The following is a 19,739-nucleotide window of genomic DNA, read 5'->3' on the forward strand; positions in this document are numbered from 1 at the left end:
TCCTCCTCGCTGCCCCAGAATTCCTTTGTCTCCTTGATCCGGCTCCTCCTCCCCTCAGCTCATCTGTCATTGCTTCTTGTTGAGTCAACAGTTCCTTCTTCTTCCTCCTCCTGGCTTTGTTTCATCATCCCGAAATCCCTAGCATGACTGGGCTATATCAGTCAGCAACAATGAATCTAACCTCCTATCTAATCTCATGTACTGTATCTGCTGCGCTATTGTTCCTCTATTCTTTGTTTCGCTGTATCTTCAAACTGTTTCCCTATTATGTTCTCCAGGCAGTGCTGATAGTCACACCGTAACCGATGGTTTCAGCTCTGGTATTATCTCTCACCTGAAAAAAAAAAAACCCTGACCCTTTTTTGGTGTTAGGTTCTGGGTTGGGTGCTGTGCACGGATACATACAAACACACTTATTAAGGATATTAGGTTTAAATAGGTGCAGGATGGTGTGGGAGAGACCGCCAGCTGTTCTTCGGACCAACTTGGATTTCTCGAACAGTGGCCATCTGTGGCCACGCTGATTGAAATGACCCACAGTGAATTCCCAACATCTACAAATCAAATGCACGGCCACACGTGGACAACACAGCTTCACACACCCTGGAAAATTCAAATCACGGGGGTTAAGAAGCCGGCTTCCTGTGTGTTTTGCCATCTTTCTGTCCACAAGGTGAGCCTCCCTCTACCTCCCCCTTCCCTTCCTTCTTTCTTCCTCTGACGACATTGTAAATGGAATGAGTCTGGTTGCATTGCTGTATTACTGCGGGATAAAGTATCAGTGCTGGTAATCTTCCGTGGATTAATGGCTTCTTCTTTATCTGCTGCGGCTGCTCCGCTCAGATGTCTGGCTGGGCCAGGAGCCTCCTGCTGGAATACTAATGACAGACAGACAGACAGTTCCAGCTCTCCATGTCCCCAGCCTCAGCCCCAGCCCTGCCCACGGAAGCTGTGTATGACTGTGGCTGTGTGTAAGTGGAAGAAAGGGAGCACATGTGTGTGAAGATCGAATGAGCACGCGGTGGAGGACACATAGACAGAGTCTCTCTTTCTCTGTGCACGTGTGTGTGTGTGTGTGTGTGTGTGTGTCTTTAAGTGTGTGTTTTGCCCCCAAGACCCTGTCACCTCCTTTGTGAGGTAGCCGCTGTCCTCCTTGTCCTGGCTGACACCTGCTTTGCATACAGGAGGGGCCAAGTGCAGAGGAGGGGAGGGACAGCGACGGTGAAATGAGGGTCCCCCAGGATGTGAGAGAGAGTGAGACACACAGGAGGGAACGAGGGAAGGAGAGGAGGGGAGAGGAGAGGAGAAAGGAGGAGAGGGAGGAAGATATACAGCAGATTAGCAGAAGAAAACAAAGCGGGCTGATGGAGTGGAAGAGAAAAGATGGAACAATGGGAAATATGGACAGATCCCAGCAACTGGACCACACAACATCATCACTATTCTTCTGAGCAGAACCACTGACAGACTCTCATTTTGTAGTAAATAACCCGCTGTAGGGTGTAGTCATTGTGGTGTGGTAACTCCACTTCCATTCCCTTAGCAAGGTCACATTTACCCCACACAGACCCTGGGCTAAGAATATCCAGTAGGTCCTTTATGAAAAAGAAAAAGACCAACACTAAACACCATCTGCTTCCTCGGTGAAAGAAAAAAAGAAGAGGAGGAGAAGGAAAGGAAGAGGAGGGGGAGTGACAGAAGCACACCATGTACCAACTACTGACCATGCTTCTGTGAACAGAAACACAGAGAACAAAGGAACTCTGTGCAGCCGGAGATCACCACATCTCCAAGGTGGAACTTGAACCAGAATGGGAGCAGAAGCACCGAGTGGAGAATTAAAGAAATCAAATGGGCACCATCAGAGGACACTTCACATTAAACCGTCCACAAGAAATGTCACCAAATTAGCTTCAGTGAGCAACACTGGCAGAAGTTGTAATAAAGAAATAAAAAAAAAAAAATCACGGAAGCAGTAGAATCCTACCGACCTTACATGGATAAAATATGTCAACAGCCTTGGTTCCATTAAAAATAACACTATCACCACTATGCAATAAAAATTATGGCCACAAAAGTGACCATAAAATTTAAATGAAACATCTGTTTGAGTCTCACGGTCACTGCATCATACGGCGATTGAAAATGAAGCGTTTGGCACAGCTTCTAAACAGAGACCATACATTTAATCAATAATTGTCACAGTTCCTAGCACAACATTGACAACCTTTTAAGATGATATAGGGAACTTATTAGCAGACACTTGCTTATCTACAGTTCAGGAGGACGGAAAGCAGAGAAGTACTGTAAAAGGCTGCAGATGTGAGATATTAATCGTTCCAGCGTCCAGGAGTGTTCATGTTTTTGGTGACTATTCATTTTAAAAGGTATAAAGATCATGTCAAATCAAGTCAGGGCCAAGAAGAGAGGGTTAGTCTTGAATTGTAATGCAATTCAATGCAACAGCTGAGCAATAATTCATCATAAAAACACCTTTGTGAAGCGTTTTGTTGGCATTTCAAAAATATTCTTATTTTAGAGTACATTTCCCTGTGTGCTGTGCAGGTAATCTGTAATAAAGTTGGAAGTAATGCTGGATATAGTGAATTTGTGGGAAAACTTCAATCTAAGATGTGCATATTAGACACTATCTGTGCAACTAATTTCAAAGTTCTTGTTCAAAACGATGTTTGTCTTCATGAAGTCCTGCTTTAACTGTGATTCGGTGGCAGGAAATGAAACAAAACCACAATTCTACAAAAGAGCTATTTTATGCTTTATTTTGCCATATAAAATGACATTTGATCCGCCCCATGAACTCATTTCGTGTTTAGCGAGTTTCTAAATTAAAATTCGGCATGATAAGATAACATGTCATATTACTGTAGCTGCTTTTTTTTTGGTGGTAGACATCAGCCCCCTGAATACATGTCCTGAATACAGCACCATAACCTCTGACACGATGTGACTCCTGACTCACGGCCACAGTATTTTTAATACTCCCGTCTTGTTTTTTTCCTCTCCTAACCATCACGACAGAGGCTTTTCCTCTGTGTGTTCCCCATCAGCTCTCTCCTTACTTTCATCTCACTCCAGCAGATAATGAGTTTGATTGCATCATCAGCCCCAAAACTTTGAATTCTCTCACTCACTTTGATCATTTCCAAACACTCACAAGTATCCTCAGTAGTCATCAGTTAAAAAAAATAAGTGAATATGTTGCTGTTATGAAGCACTCATGAAAACACATTACGCTACAATCCACGGTGGACATAAGGATAATCTGTGCACATGGTCTCACTTGAGATTACGTAAAAAATAAATAACGTCCAGCACGTGACATCACACGGAGACACTGCTGAGATGGAGCAGGTGCACGGCCACAAGCCAGAAGATCTGAGCCGAGTTCAGGCAAACATGTCGGTGACACAACGAAAGGAGTTACACAACAACCCACAGCGGCAGCCAAAAATACATTTTGGTTTTGAACGGGATAATGGTGACAACAATTTCCAACAATCCACAGACGTGATTCATGAGCAATAAGAAGAGGGTGTGTATTTGTATCTTTGTGAGGACACCTTTAAAAGGGCTGTTTATGGCTTAAGACCTGGTTTCAGGATTAGGGTTCGAATATAGGCTGTATAGGGTAGGGTGAGAGGTTGGGGAAAGCATTATGTCCATGAGTGTCCTCACTAAGACTACAGTACAACCACGCGTGTGTGTGTGTGTGTGTGTGTGGTGTGCCAGAGTTCTTTGTGCCTTTTGATAGACACAGCCTTTGTTGCCATTCTGTGTCACATCAGTACACAAAAGCACACACATATCCACACGCAAGCTGACGGCTTCTCTCTACTTTTTAACCCCCCTTTTGATTATCGCCATTATTGCAAAAATTAAGACTACAACGAGGCAACATATCTAAATCTTGAAGCTGCTCAGGACGTTTATCTCGAAGCAACAACCTTAGATATAGCTCCCAGGTCCAAAATGACTCTAAATGTCCCCACAAGAGTGGTGCACGGGCTATATTCGGTCCTCACAAGCACAGCTAAACCAGAGCGCACACATGCAGGCAGCAGCCATTGGCTCTGCACAGAGGGTCCCCTCCTGTCCCCATCTCTTCTTGTCTGCAGCTGCTGGCCAGCCTGTCAGTTCCCACGCATCAAGCCATCATCACAGATGACATCTCCTCACGCCACCAAGTGGCAGTCACCTGTCCTGCACCGCTGTTGAGCAGGGGACATATAACAGTATATATACTGTATGTATAGTCCATGCAGTAATACCAGTGGTGTGTTGTTCTATCACACAATATTCTTTTTATGGCACTCGCCCTGAAGTAAACTGGATCTTTTTTGGATGAGGATGAAACAAAGTGCTATAACAAATAAAGCGAAACAAAGTAAGGCGCTCTATAGTTTTTAGAAAACATTCAAATAAAGGAAATCAAAGAAATGTAATAGTGAGAACTATTGTGTGACATAACAACAACAACAACAACAAGTCATTCTCAGAGAGAGAGAGAGGGTCAGATGGTTTGTGGAAGATTTAAAGATTTAAAATAAAAACAAATGTAGTAAAATGAATGTAAATGTGTTACTTACGGATTTATATTCTGAGAAATGGGTCACGAGGGTTTGTCACTTTTAAAACTGGGGAAACTTACTACACACAATGTACTCTGGAGACTTGAACTCTGGCATAGTGTTAGTTGAGATTTATTTATTTTCAATTTTTATGTATGATGTTGTTGTTGTTTCTTCTTTTTCATTGTTTTGTTTGGTCTACACTTAGCCTGTACTATTTTCTCATTATTATTATTATCATCTTCTCATCTTTTTGTTTTTCAATACCCGTGTAATACTTCTTCTGATGAAAACACTGCCTTTCTTCAGGACCAGTAGTCCTTATGTGAGCCAAAACCTGGTCCTAATGGGGCCGAACCTATAACTTCATAAGTTCTGGTCAAAGTTATAATTAAGACGTGAATTGTAGTTACGGTTAGGGTTCGGCATTAACTTGGTTAGGTTGTCCAAATGAACGGAAGTCAATGTGGTGTCCTAGTCTGAGTGTGTGGTGACTTGGAAACAGGAAACTTGGATCATTTTGACCCACAGTTTGCCAAATCCTTGCTATATCTATGACACTCCTGTGGGTGCAGAGTCACGTATACAGGAAGGTGTGCGTGCGATGGATTATCGTCAGTATATCTGAATATACAAGTCAACCTGTGTGCACACCTAAGGATTTGTTTTCTGCACCTGACAACAAGGAAACTAACAGAAGTGTGAGGATAAAAAAGAGGCTGAGTAGATGAGTTGTTGGGCAGGTGAAGCAGCGGGGGTGGGGGTGGGGGTGTTTGGGGTGGGAGGGGGGCCCTCAGTGTGTAATTGTAGTGAGGGTCACACAGGTCTGGACCTCATTAAGTGAAACTGTCTGGGAACCTCCAAGTTCAGACTTGTCACAGGAGGCCGTGTGAGGAAAACAGCTGCTTGTTAATGTGTCTTTCCGTTTTCCAGGTCACACGCAACTCAACGTTAGAGCCAGCAACATCAATGCAGACCAACTCGAGGCAACGTTGCGGCGAACACGCCTCTGATTGACATGCACGCGTGTGAAACCTGAGAACTTTGAGGATAATAAAAGGCAGGTAAGTCATCTCAAGCCCGAAACGCCACTTTTGATCATCTCTGAACATCTCTCCCTCTTTCTTAATTCCTATTCACAGTGGAGGCATTCACCATCTGAGCTTACATAGACGAGAACAGAGGGGATTGGAGGGATATCTCTCCAGCAGCTTTTTAAAGAGGGTGCGGTATCAATCAGGTGCTGATGTTACCCTGATGCAATCTTTCAGCCTATGAAGGAGGTTAATCCTGGACACTGTGCTACTTTCTCTCAGCTCAGAAGCAGCAAATATTCAGTCACTCTTTGCCACAGGATACTGTGTAGAAGTAATGTTTGGATATACATTTAAATATGACGGATGATCTGATGACGTCGGAGGCTTGATATCATAAGCAAACATTTTATAAGGCATTCAAACTTGTTTATTGTCGTGCTTTTGAACGTAATTCGACGCATTCGCAAGAGAAACACAGCAGGAAGTTGTCTTCCTTTTTCTTTTTTTTTAAACATTCTTACGTTCAAGAGTGCAAGTGTTCAGTATAAATAGAATATAACATCTGATTGTCGTAGAATATAATCTCTTTTAAAAATGTCTCAAAGTAGGAAATAAAGCATTTACATAGAAGCAGGATATATATTATATATAAATATATGTAGAAAGAAATATAGAGATAGAGACATTCATAGATCAGCAGGTGCACAGCACTGTTCTGTTCCCAAAACCCGAAATAAAATCATAAGAAACTGGTTCTCATTATAAATATATATATATTAAAAATTAAGCTACACGGTGTACTGCCAGTGTGCAATCAGCCCACGGGTTTCATGATGTTCACATCCAACAGCATAAATACTGCAGTACTTTAAGGATGGGGGTGATTATCCCAGAATAAGGTACAGGGTCACTTCTTCAACAGAAGGCTTGAATTCCGATTCCTGAAAATCAAATCATTATAACAATATTATTAATAATAATAATAATAATAATAAGCGATGATGGAATACAAAATATCTTTGTTTCTGTATGATAGACAGAAGACAAAGTCGTCATGTGAATAATCTGAATCAGAAATGACTCCACGTCCCTGCATAGAGGTGAAATGAAGCTACAGGGCAGACGCTGACTAATTGGTCTTTTTGCAGTTTGGCGTCTCTGCGTTGTCTGATTCCTCTTTGGCTTTAAGTGATTCACTTTCTGTCTTGACAGGACAACCTGGTGTGTGTGTGCCCGCCGCTCCATTCCCACTGGACTCTTTGGCTTTGGCACTGGTGGACGTGCTGCATGTGTTCTGTACATTGTCAGTGAGGGCAGCGTACGGGGAGCGGCCGGCGAAGAGGGTCTTGTAGATGGCCGACTCGATGGCTGCAAATGGCGAGGCGGACGACCGCGTCAGCATCATCCTCGACTGAAAAAAAAAACAGAGTTATTTTAGTGTTTGTTTGCTTGTTTCATTTCATTGACCCAATGTTTTTTCTTCCCCTGTTCTGGACGAAGTGCAATAGAAAAACAAAACAAATATATGTTTTTTTTCCTTAAGCTTTAGCAAAAAAGCACGAGAAATACACAACAGGCAAAGCGCAATAACAGTGAAGCAACTGGCAGCTACAGAGCCAAATATTTCCTCCAGGAGTTGGTGCGCTAAACACAGAATTAAGTGGAAAATGCACCAAAAGAAACAAACCTCACCAGCAGCAAATAGAATCTGGCTCTTTGGCCACATCTGCTTTGTGTGTTCATAATATTAACACTTCACATATGACAAACAGACACACTAAAGGCACCGTGGCTGAAGGATTTTTGAATAAATATCTAATTGCGATTATGGCATGGTAGTTTTTTTACATCACTCTTCTCATTTTCATTAAAAAAAAAACACATTTAAAATCATTACTGTGTGATATTTGTGCAGACCTGCGAGAAAACAAAGACGTCTCCCTCAGTCTGTGGAATAACATGTGTACAGTTCAAGGCAGTAATTCATCTAAAATGATATTTTGACACACGTTTTGGCTTTAACAAATGTTTGTGCAATAGGCCGTATTGCAGTTTCGGGAAGAAAATGGCAAATGCAGTTTTTATCTTAGTTGACAGAAACAACCGTAAAAGTGACCGTAATTTATATTTTTTCCACATAATGACGTCAAGTCTGCACTAATGATCAATTTATACCACTTACTTAAGTATTTATTTCTCCATTTCACGTTGCTGCATCATGTGTGCTGTCCAGTTTAGACATATTATTAAAGCAGGGTAACACTTCAGATTAAGGAACACATATTCATTATTAATTAGGCGCTTACTAACATGCATATAAGTAGCATACCAGCCCTTTATTAGTCATTATTAAGCACGTACTAACACCTTAATCTGGAAAAATCTTAATTCATGTCGTAATAGAGCTAGAATAAGATTATGTAGGATAAGGTGTTAATACGAGCTTAATCATGACTAATAATGGGCTACTTAGGCATGTTAGTAAGCACCTAGTTAATGGCGAATATGTGCTCCTTAATATAAAATGTTACCAAAAGCAGAAACTAAATAATATATAATTATTCACTTTGAATTAGGGATTGAGTCCCAGCATCATGGGGAACACAAAATAATAACAAATATCAGGTTGGACACACATTCCGAATCTGATGAAATGGCGCTGCGTTAATTTGACAGATCAGAGGTAAAGGGAGCAAACAGAATGAGAGTTGAAAGGAAACATGGTAGATTTATCTGTGTCTCAGTCAAGAGCACAAGTTTCCCAGAGATGAGAAGAGGAGGATGATGCAAGCTGATGAAAATGATGCAAACGCTGTAGCCCTATGGGTAATACTCAACTAATGTGAGTCACCACAGCTAAAAGTTAAAAAAAAAAAAAAAAAGAAAAAGGAGGGAAGGTCATTTGGAAGACATGGAGGAAGCCACAGCACCAAATCATGAGTGAAAGCATTGTTGCATGGACTGAGAAGCAAAGAGCGAGTGGCATCATGTATGAGCTGCAAAGACAGACAACAACCACACTGACCTTGTTGACGACGATGAAGATGGTGTAGATGAGCATCAGGTGGTGCTTCTGCACGGGCAGGTAGTGGGTCTGCTGCAGAGCGAAAAGCACCGCCCCTATCAGGGAGATCTTGGTGGGGCTTGACAAACACGCAGTGAGAGATTTGAAGATATTACTAACTATATTTATATTTAATGGGATGTGACGCTTCTTTTACGCCACACACAGAGAAGTTTCTGTACCGTAATCGATATATATATATAAGGAGTGAGAGCAGGTAGTGAGACATGGAGACACATGTCTCACTATGAGTAAGTGAGAAGATGAAGTTGTGTTTACTTTACGTTCCTGTGCCTATTAATCTTGGTTATATTTATTTAGCTTTGTTTTGTTTGTATTATTTACGATAAAACACTTTTCTTTCATCTCGATTTATTGATTTAGTCTCTATATGTTTCCGAGTCTATACTTTTCTCAGTCACATTAATATGTAGTCCAGCACAAACAAATCAAGCACATTAGATATTATTCAAAACAACACTAGTAAAAAATAGAGATTAAGTTGCATCCCCAAACTGTGGCTTTTCTTTGAAAGGTCCAGAGTATAAAAAATAATGACATCTAGTGGTGAGACTGCAGATTGTACCAAAGGAGGACACCTTGGCTCACTCCTCCCTTTCCCAAGCACGTCCGGTAAGTGTGGTGGTTTGGGCATTTTTAGAATGTCATTTTTCTTTGTTTGCACTCGCATTATAAGCTTCTGTTTCAAAACACGCACTCTAGAAAAAGACGGAGGCCACCTTTTACCAACACTCATGTAAAACTACAAAACTCTATCCAAAAATCTAAAGGGTTTATTCTAAGGCCAAAAAAAACCCCAAACAACATTTATATTAAAAGTGATTTTACACCAACCTACTTATGCATGCGCTACAAATACACTCTTATAACACAAGAATGTAAAGTGCTGATAAAATATCAGAAGAATCCTTAAGAAAACTTACTACGACATTTTGAGGAGCTCATTTGTCTCCGGTTTCCAAACACCTCGAACAAGCTGCTCAAAATTACTGATCAGACCACCTCCAGCACCTGGCGTGAGGGGGAAAGAGACACACGGTCAACATAATTATAATACTTTACTCCTTAAAAGCTGAAATGTGACACAGGCACACCGGTCCCTTCTGACCTCTAGCCCAGCCGATGGCAATCATGACAAGCAGGCTGTCCTTATATTTGCTCTGAGCCATCGTGACACCAGTGAGAACCTTCCACGTCCTGGTCACTTCCTTCATCCCTGACAGCACCAGCCTGAGAGGCGGCAGGGCCACACAGCAGTACGCCAGGTCCATGGGACAGTAAAACACCAGGTACCTGTGGAGACACAGACACACGTCGCTCTATTAACTCTATTCTTTACGCTATTTTTTAAACAGGATTCAGGATCATTCTGGATCATTTCATCAGGATACTGTCAGGGTTAAATATAATGACAAGAGCACATTTCAAACAAGCAACAGTTTAAAGGATATGATGGAGGATCAGTATGGATTATTTACCAAGTTATGTTGCATGATAGTAATACCAATATTCAATGACTTTACAATCTAACTAACTACTAACTTCTACATATCTGTGACATTTATCTCAATCCTACAACACCTTTGATTGTCTGTCATTTAACAGGCAAATTTAGAAATCACACCACTAATTCTGGGCCACACGGTGGTGTAGTGGTTAGCACTCTCGCCTTGCAGCGAGAAGACCCGGGTTCGAGCCCCGGTTGGAACAAGGGCCTTTCTGCATGGAGTTTGCATGTTCTCCCCGTGTGTGCATGGGTTCTCTCCGGGTACTCCGGCTTCCTCCCACAGTCCAAAAACCATGCAATGTGGGGATAGGTAAATTGGACACTCCAAATTGACCATAGGAGTGAGTGTGAGAGTGAATGGTTGTTTGTCTCTATCTGTGTGTGGCCCTGCGATGGACTGGCGAACTGTCCAGGGTGTACCCCGCCTATCGCCCGATGTAGCTGAGATTGGCACAGCACCCCCCGCGACCCTCTAGCAGAGGATAAAGCGGTAGATGATGACTGACTGACTGACCACTAATTCTGGAAAAAAAAAAACATTATGTTTTTGTTTAAACTGCATACAGATTTGCCATATCGTCTGGATGTGTTCCAATAAAGTGATTGAGAAATAATAATACTCTATGGTCATTAAAGCACTGCTAAACAGCAAATCTCATGGTGGTTCTCAATTATTTTGATTGAGATTGAATTGAATTGAACTTTATTCCTCCCCCAAGGGGGAAACACACATTCACAACAGCTCAGTTAAGACATGAGAATAGAATAAAATAAAATTAAAATAAGAATAAAAATTAAAAATAAAAATAAAAATAAAAATAAAAAAAATACAATACAATACAATAGTAAGAAAATTACAAAAAATAAAAGTAAAAAAGATAAGATTTTCTGTCATGCCCCCCTAGAGGACAGAAATGTTTTCACGCCACCCACTGAATTAGTATACTATTGAGAACCTGATAATAATTATTTATTAATCTGTATATATAAACCACTGTATGAGTTGACCCGCCCTGCCTCCCACGACCCCCCCAGGTGGACCCGCCCCACTGTTTGAGAGGTACTGGTCTAAGGCCTAATGTGGTTCTGTGCAGAACCATTGCTAGTACTCCCATCACCACTGGGTGCCTCACTCCCCACTCTAGCTGCGCTTTCAACACTTGGTATTTTGAGCTTCTGGTGTTCCTTCTTCCACATGTTGCCGTCACATCTATCACCACTGTCCACTTCCATGTGTGGTTGATTAGCCACCAGCAGCTTTATCCGTCTGGATCTGGAAGCTTTGTAATTCCCAACCACCTTTATAGGCATCTTTCCATCTTGGATATGGTTTTCCACGTAAGCCTTCCCAGCCAGCATCTTACACCCTGCAGTGATGTGCTCCACTGTCTGAGGAGCATCTTTGCACAGCCTAGTGTGGTGGACCCCAGCGTCCACTGAGCATGTGCTTAGGGCCTGCTCCTGTGAGGCTATGACTGGAGCCTCTGTGCTGTCTTTCAGACCATCACTCTCCAGCCTTTAGTATGTTTTTTCTATATATATACATACTTGTATATATATATATATATATATATACACACACATATATACATATACATATGTGTGTATATATACATATATATATACATATATAAACTTCATGAACAAACTATTTCAGCTGAAAATCTTTACGTGACATAAACTGTTGAAATGCTTTGACAACAAAATAATATGACCATTGAGGGTTTGATTCAAAAGTCACACAGAAAAACAAAGACTGTTTTGATTATATGTTCCCTTTATTTATTTTTTTAACTAGTGTATCACATGCATGGTCTCTGTGAGGTGAGGTACCTCAATTCTCCAGCAGAGGGAAGTGTTTTGTTTTTTACAGAGTGCAACTGTATCTGCCACCAGCTGAGGGCACCAAAGGCTTCCTATTTATAGATGAAGGCTCTACAATAACCCCTCTTGTCTCATCTATTCATTCATTCATTCATGTCTCCTGCATGTCATGCTCCCTTCACAGAAAATTTGTTCTACATTTCCTCAATGAGAGAGCTTCATTATTTGGCATTAAGCTGTAGGGAGGCACCATGAAAACCACAGTGTCATGTGTCTGTGAGGGTCTCTAATCTACTGATCCAATCATACTCTACATCCTTTTCCTTCTAGACTATACATTTTTCATTTCTTGGGTATTTACCAGATGATTGAAGCCAGCAGAATGCCGGTGCTGTTGGACAAAGGCGCTACAGGCGGCTCTGCCATCATGATCCCCGACAATACAGCTCCACCAAAACAGAAGAGCATGGAGCTGAACCAGCAGGCCACTGGACTGACTCTGGACACCTCGAGAGCTCCTGCACAAAAACATGCAGACATAAACCTGTCAAAATATTTACTGATTCTTTATTTCTCACAAATAATATAAGACTGTCACTTATAATTCCCTTCACTATCTGTTAATCTGTTGATTATTTTCTTGTTTGGTCCACAAAATGTCAGAAAATGGCCCAAATTTATTCTGTCCATCAACCAAATATATAATATAAAGAAAATATTCACATTTAATGAGCTGAAATCAAAGAACATGCGTTTATTTTTTTCTATTTTTTAAGATTGTTAAAGACGTTCTGATCTAATGTTATAATATTGGTATATTTATTCACTTATTGTAAGTCGCTTTGGATAAAAGCGTCTGCTAAATGACATGTAATGTAATATTGTTGCAGCAGCCATAGTACACTTCACTCAGTGTTCAGTCCTTATTACACTTACTGTTTATATTTAACTACTCGTTAACTACTCGGGCTTCAAATGCCTCAGCATCACATGTTCTACACATTACCACATTTGTCTTTAGGCGTGTGGAAGTGGCTCGTTTAGTGATATATCTGTGACAAAGTGTTTTACAGTTTTACAGACAGAATGAGTAATACAATGTGATTCTTAGTTATATTACAACAAATCCCGCTACTACAATGATGTAAAAAAAAAAGTGCAGTATTGCTGCAGACTGCAATCAAAGTAAAAGGGCGACAGCGACAGCAGCAGCAGCAGGAGCAGCAGACAGTGGAGTTGACACAGTGGGTAGATATGAAATACAACCCCCCCCCCACTCCCTGGCACTGTATAAACATTAACCTGCTCAGAGTCAACCGACACGGGGACGGAGACGAGAGGAAGGAGTGTCGAGCACAGCTCCATTATTTGCCTGTGGGTCTACAGCTCAAAGTGCACAGCAGACGCACCAACTTTTACAGTTACAGCGCTGCAGATACCTATCAGCTGCTTGATACGCCCTCTGTGTCCACACCCTGCTGAAAAGAACACAACATTTACACAATAACTGTGTGACAAGAGCAGTTCCCCCCACACCCCCCGTGAAAGAATTATTTAGTGCAAGCTGTGACACAGGTTTAATTCTTATACTTGACCCAGATAAATGCTGCTACACATATTTGTTTCACTTAAGATGACACAGTTAACTCTTTGTCTGTGTAGTCTATGTAGCTGGACATAGGACCCTACTGGTAATCTGGAGATTACAGGCAGATTATAGACTCTTGTAGGGAGATTTATAGCTTTGGGTTTGTGTCCTCTGCAGACTCATGGGTTCAGTCCGTATGATTTACACGTAACTTCCCACTGAGTTTTCAAAGAATCGGAATCCAAGTCACTGCAACATTTACCAAAAAAGACTGTTTACAGCTATGAATTGTTGTTTTGAGGTTTCTAAATACGGCTGCTGAAATACAGGGTTTCATGTGACCCAATGGATCCTTAAGCAGCACTTTACCTTTGAACTAAGTCAAGGTGGAGCTTGTGATCTAATCAAACTACAGGTACTGTTGTCTAGTGATTTATGCCCTAAGCCTGTTGGAGCTAAAGTGATTCATTTGATTCACGGTTCATTAATTCATGACCCATTTTAGAGTCAAACTATTAAAATAAGTGGATAAAAGTCAGAATTTCACCTTTGCTCCCAGCATTGGTTGTATATTGTGTAACATTCATGAACGTGAACTGCAGCAATAATGAGGCTTTTTCACTTTTTTAACTCTTTCAATATTTCAATATAGAGAAAAGCGGTGACACAACCAGGCAGTTTTTTCTTCATGTGCACAGGGAGGCTGACGAAACAAAAAATGGTGAGGACGTGTGAAGCAGCCAAAACATCAATATGGGAAGAGCAAGTTGAGAAGTGTACTCACTGAATAACACACAGCCTATTTCCCCCTGTGAAAGCCTACATAAAACCAAAGCATTAGCGCTTTGGGTTTTACCTTTTATTTACAGTTCACATGTGCAGTGCTTTGCTTGCACTGTAAACAGTGTTGCTTTGTCATCAGCTTTGGTGCAAAAGCACTGCAGCAGTCAGTGTCTGAGCCCCATCCTGCACAAGCAGCAGCTATGAAAGCAGGGCAAATTATGTTTTGAGGTGGAGAATAGTGCGCAATAAGTGTTACGAGATTTACTTACGAAAGCAAGTAAGTAAATCTTAAAGTTTATTTGCACACATCTGCATTAGAGATGCACAATTGACCTAAGACAGAACACATTAATTACACTCGGATTGCACTGAATGATAAACTAACAACAAACTTGACAAACCAGATTCTTAATCCGGGCTTTCCATTTCAAGGAAATACATTTACAAGTCAAATCTGACAGCACAGGTGTAATATGCCAGTCTGTGTTGATAGTACTTTCTCTTCCTTTTTTGTGTGTTGTTTCTTTCCCTCTATTGCTAAAGCGCATATAAATATTATCTTCTGTATCATCGACGAAAAAGCCAAATAATGTTATTTTAGTGTATACTGTGTGTGACTTTATTTACTTACTGCACACAAATGAAGGAGATTACCGGTCAAATCAATTAAATTTAAGTATCGCACAAAATGCATTATTAAACATCTGCCTGAAACTCAACAACACTCACATTCTCTTGTACTGCATGCCTATAATTTCCTCCCTTTAACCAGCATCATTGCTCTGACTAAATTATCTCAGCCCGCACTTCCTCGCAAGCTGATCTTTACTCATTTTCCTTTTTCAGTTTCATTACAACTTCACGATTCCTCCTCGGCCCTCGCTTCTTCTCTCTGCAGAGCCACGACGAGCAGAGCTGGGTGAGAAATAAAAGTGTCTTGTCTTCGGTTAGTTTTGGCTTTCAAGAGAGGACCACTGACAAATCACCACCGCTTCTCGCCCTGCTTCCTGCACTTGAAATAACTCCACAGTAAAATGATGGTGACACCTTTGCAATAACAATGTATTCTTCAGATTTGTAGTGACACGTGTAGCTCCAACACTGAGGACCCAGATTAGACGCACTGCAGCGCAGGAAGGAGACATTAACACCGGAAAGACAAAAGAAAGGAGGGCTGAATGTGTCACTACATTCCTTTCCTTTTTGGGGAATAAGTGGAGCTGACAGCATGATGTTGTTGTTTTTTTTTGTCTAGACCTTTATTCCAGCTGCATTGAACTCATTTTTAGTGACATATGACATTACAGTACCATAACAATATGATAATAGTTTTATAATAGGGAAGTAATACTGTGGTAAAGATGGAAATTACATTACATATCAGGTGGTATATCCATAATACTACCTCCATGTTGACTTGAAGGGATTACTATGTTGTTAATGTGCTGTAATGAAAGTATTATTCCTTTTCAAATGATCTCCATGTTTAAACACTTCTTTTGCTTTTATCTTGATACACTTTTTTGTGTTAATCTACACTCAGTAAACAAAGTATGGGGAACTACAATGAGCACAAAGCGTGCAGAGACAAACACGTGACCATATGAACCTGATACTGTGCACATGATTCACTCCCTGGTGGTGAATATCTCTCTGTCTCTGTCACCATATGCACAAACACACAGGGGGGAAATATGCACATTTGATGTTGTGTTTGCGAAACCTCTGACACGGGCCATCCATATCTCTACTCCCCGTGTATCTTTCAGCTACAGATACGATGAAGTAGAGGACAAAGGGTTAAAAGGTCAGCGCGGCTCGGATGCTTCACAAGGCAAGTTCGAAAATAGACTGTACAGCGGGACTACAATGGACTGACTATATGTGTGTGCGTGCGTGTGTGTTTAGAGTCCACCTGTCCCTGGAGCCACAACTTAGCATTGACTCCATTCCGGCCTTTGGTCTGAGCAGATACAGTGAGCTGTGAGAGATACAGTGTGTTGATTTAATAAATAGTGTAGATCAGGTCATGGTCCAGGTCACTCCTACATGCTTAATACTGTGAACACCAGTGTTGTTTTTTTGTGGAAATATAGGAATAAAACGAAATTTGAGATCAGCGCACGTGTAAATTCATGCTAACCATGTTGTTTTTATTCTAATCGCCAGCCGAGCATTTTGGGCTCAGCATCGCGTGCGTGGCGCACCGACACATCAAAGCGACACAAAGGGTTGCCATGGCGCCGAATCGTTGCCATGACATCGAAGCGACCCAGACTAAGATAGAAAGTAACACAGACAATGTTTAACTGTAAAGTTTTTTTTACACGTCCTTTCATACGAATCCAAAGGCCTCAGAGAATTACGAGATAAAAGAGAAATGAATTATAAGACCAAAATTAATATTAGCATTACTAAAAATACATCCATAGTCACTAAGAATGTTTTCCAACTTAAAAATACAATAAACGTATGCAGTCACATGATGTCACTGATGTTCAATGCAAGTTTCACACTGTTAAGCATCACATCACATTACATAAGAAAAAATGGTGATGTCGAATCAAACCCACTGATTTAATTGCTGTGAGAGTTGCTACAATTGCTGTAAAAAGGTGCCATATATTCAGTTTATACATATTTATACATACTGTATGTACTTAATACTTAAAAAAGGGCAGAAAATGGGGCAGAAAATTAACCTATGTGAGAAAATGTGACCAATTACTTTTAATTCACTTTTTTTGTTGCTACTGTATTTGCTTGAAAGATAACAAAAAGATTAAGTTGTTAAATGGATTATTGACTGATACAGTATGTTGATCAATCAACTGATTGATTCATTTAAACAAACAGGCTGATTCTGGTAGCTCTAAATCCAGTACATTATATGATCTAAAGTAATAAACTCAGCAACACCAAATAATACAAAATAATAAAACTAAAGGTTACTCATTTAGTTTTCTTCAGTTACACAGATATTGTGATGTATTGCAATAGGATTGTGGCTAATGGCTAATGGATCAATTATGGCTAATGGGTCAATGTGAAAGCTACACGGACTAACCAAAAGTAGGACGACGGGTGTGATATACTGCACCGATATCATGCTTTATGTATGTATTCATTGTGTGTCGTAAAAGTTTGAATTGAATTGAAAAAGTTTGACTTGTTGGCGTTTGACGTCTAAATCTAGACTTTTTGGCAACATAGGACCTAGATTAAAAACAAGATAATCAATATTATTTAGGGATGCACATTATTATCGCCATGTTATTGGCTTTAAAATGTATTATTGATATTGGCAAACACTAAATAGGTCGCCCTCTACAACTATTGTTTTTTTTACATTTATTTATTTTCTCAATGAAGAAAATCTATATCTCCATCTGTCGTAACATAAGTGGGCAAAATATTACATTTATTTGAATACAGAAGAGACGAAAAGACTAAAACATAATATTGGTATCAGTTATCGGCCCAAGCACTCCCGATATATCAGCATATCGGCAAAAATTCCAATATTATTCATCTCTAATATTATTAATAAGTAGCATTAATGTTTGTGTATGTTCTGTAGATAATATCATGTAAATATCGTAATTATAGTCTACAGACAAACTGTAGAAGTAGAGTATAACTTGACATGACTACAACAGAGTTTGACTCATCACGTCGTCTCTGAACGCCACACTGGCTGTGTGGCGTTCAGGTGCATGTCTGCAACTTACACGTGAGCTGTTGTTGGCCCAAAAAAGTGTGAGCTTACCTGGCTGCTCTCTCAGAGACATGACTGACACGACGTAGTGCGCCATGTCAAAGTACGGAAACATGGACAAGTTGGCCAGTCCGTGGGACAGTTGGTCCAAATACAGGAGCCCGAACAAATCCATCATCGTATTTTAAGGCTCTTCGGCGACAGTAAACGGACCTAGTTCATCCCAGAGTGGATCTTAACGACGATGAAAGGCACAGCTTTCAACCCAGAACATCAGGACTAACACTAGGCGTCATCCACCGTGTGTCAGGTGAACACACAGCTGTGTTTGTGTGAGTGGACGTGGAGACAGCGCGCGACACAGTTGCCCCACAGCTGGGGAGTTATTTCACTTCAGGTATCGCTGCCTCTCGCAGGGCAACAGATCTGTAAACCGGGAGGATGGTCATCACCGGTGTTGAGTCGCTGTCACCAGCGCATACGCGGAATTCCTGCTCTGTGTTCCGCCATACTGTAGTAGTGATGTGGCGGGAGGAGCCAGAGCCGCCTCCTGATTGGAGGAGCGAGAGCACAGGGAGCCAATCACGTGACAGCGTGTGACTTTGATGCCTGAGCCTGTTTCGTGCCACATCAGGTACAACAGGTACAACTTTGTCCATATAAACACAATAAACTGGCTTTAAGGAACATTGTGTAAGAAATATATGGTATCGAGTCATAAAATGATCATATGTCATCATATTGTGACTTCACAATGTACAGATTAATCTAAATCTCTAATCTGCTAGACTTTAATGGCATTACATTGTTGGCAGTCTGTGCTATATTACGTTACTGCACAACACTGAGCTAATGTTAGTGTTTTCTGATGACACCTGGTGGAGACTCATCACCTTTAACCCTCATGTTGTCATTTTATTAAATTTGACCCCATTTAATGTTTCATGTATTCAAAAAAAATAAATTACATCATTTAGGTAAAAAGTTATGTATATACTTTTTTTTACTTCATATTTAAAGGGCCACTTCACCCAAAAAAATACAGCTTTTTATACAGAAAAATGTGTCATTTGATCATCAGACAGTGGATCTGAGATACATGTCTCATTCCCACAACAACAGAGGACATTGGAATTGAAAAATTAAAAAAAAAATCAATAAAAGGAATGAATGAATGAATGAATTAATTAATTAATTAAAAAAAAACCTGATCAAATTTAATCCAACAGAATGTGACTCAAACAAACACAGTGCATCATAAATTACTTTAAATGTATTCTTCATTTGACTTGAAGTGGGAAATGAAGAATTAAATGTTGCAAATTAAATGTTATAAATAAACAGTGTTTCAGTTAATACAACTTTATATCTTTATGTTTGCAGGATGTGTGGTGTAAGGCAGTATGGTGTTTATGTAGCATTTAAGATGTAATGTTGAAAAGTGGCCACTAGATGGCAGCAGTTGACTTTCACCTACATTTCTCACACAGTATGGTTCTCATATTTAACTGCTCATCAACTGCAACTGGAATGTCATATTCTTAGATAATTTCATGTCACTAAAGTAAGTAATTCAGAATGTAACATGAACTAAAGATGAAATAAAAC

At 40.4% G+C, this 19,739-nt stretch overlaps 1 protein-coding gene across 1 annotated transcript; it reads right to left on the reverse strand.

Annotated features, from left to right (window-relative positions):
• Nucleotides 1-6,187: 6,187 nt before the first annotated feature.
• Nucleotides 6,188-18,638, reverse strand: tmem38b (transmembrane protein 38B). Its single transcript, XM_058617744.1, has 6 exons — nt 18,183-18,638; nt 12,404-12,560; nt 9,820-10,004; nt 9,635-9,722; nt 8,652-8,769; nt 6,188-7,037 (listed from the first exon to the last, which is right to left on the reverse strand). Exons 1-6 carry the CDS (start codon nt 18,307-18,309, stop codon nt 6,756-6,758), a joined length of 957 nt encoding a protein of 318 aa, XP_058473727.1. The 5' UTR covers nt 18,310-18,638; the 3' UTR covers nt 6,188-6,755.
• Between the last annotated feature and the right edge of the window lie 1,101 nt (nt 18,639-19,739).

The sequence above is a fragment of the Solea solea genome, chromosome 19, assembly GCF_958295425.1.
Source record: "Solea solea chromosome 19, fSolSol10.1, whole genome shotgun sequence".
Classification (NCBI taxonomy): domain Eukaryota; kingdom Metazoa; phylum Chordata; class Actinopteri; order Pleuronectiformes; family Soleidae; genus Solea; species Solea solea.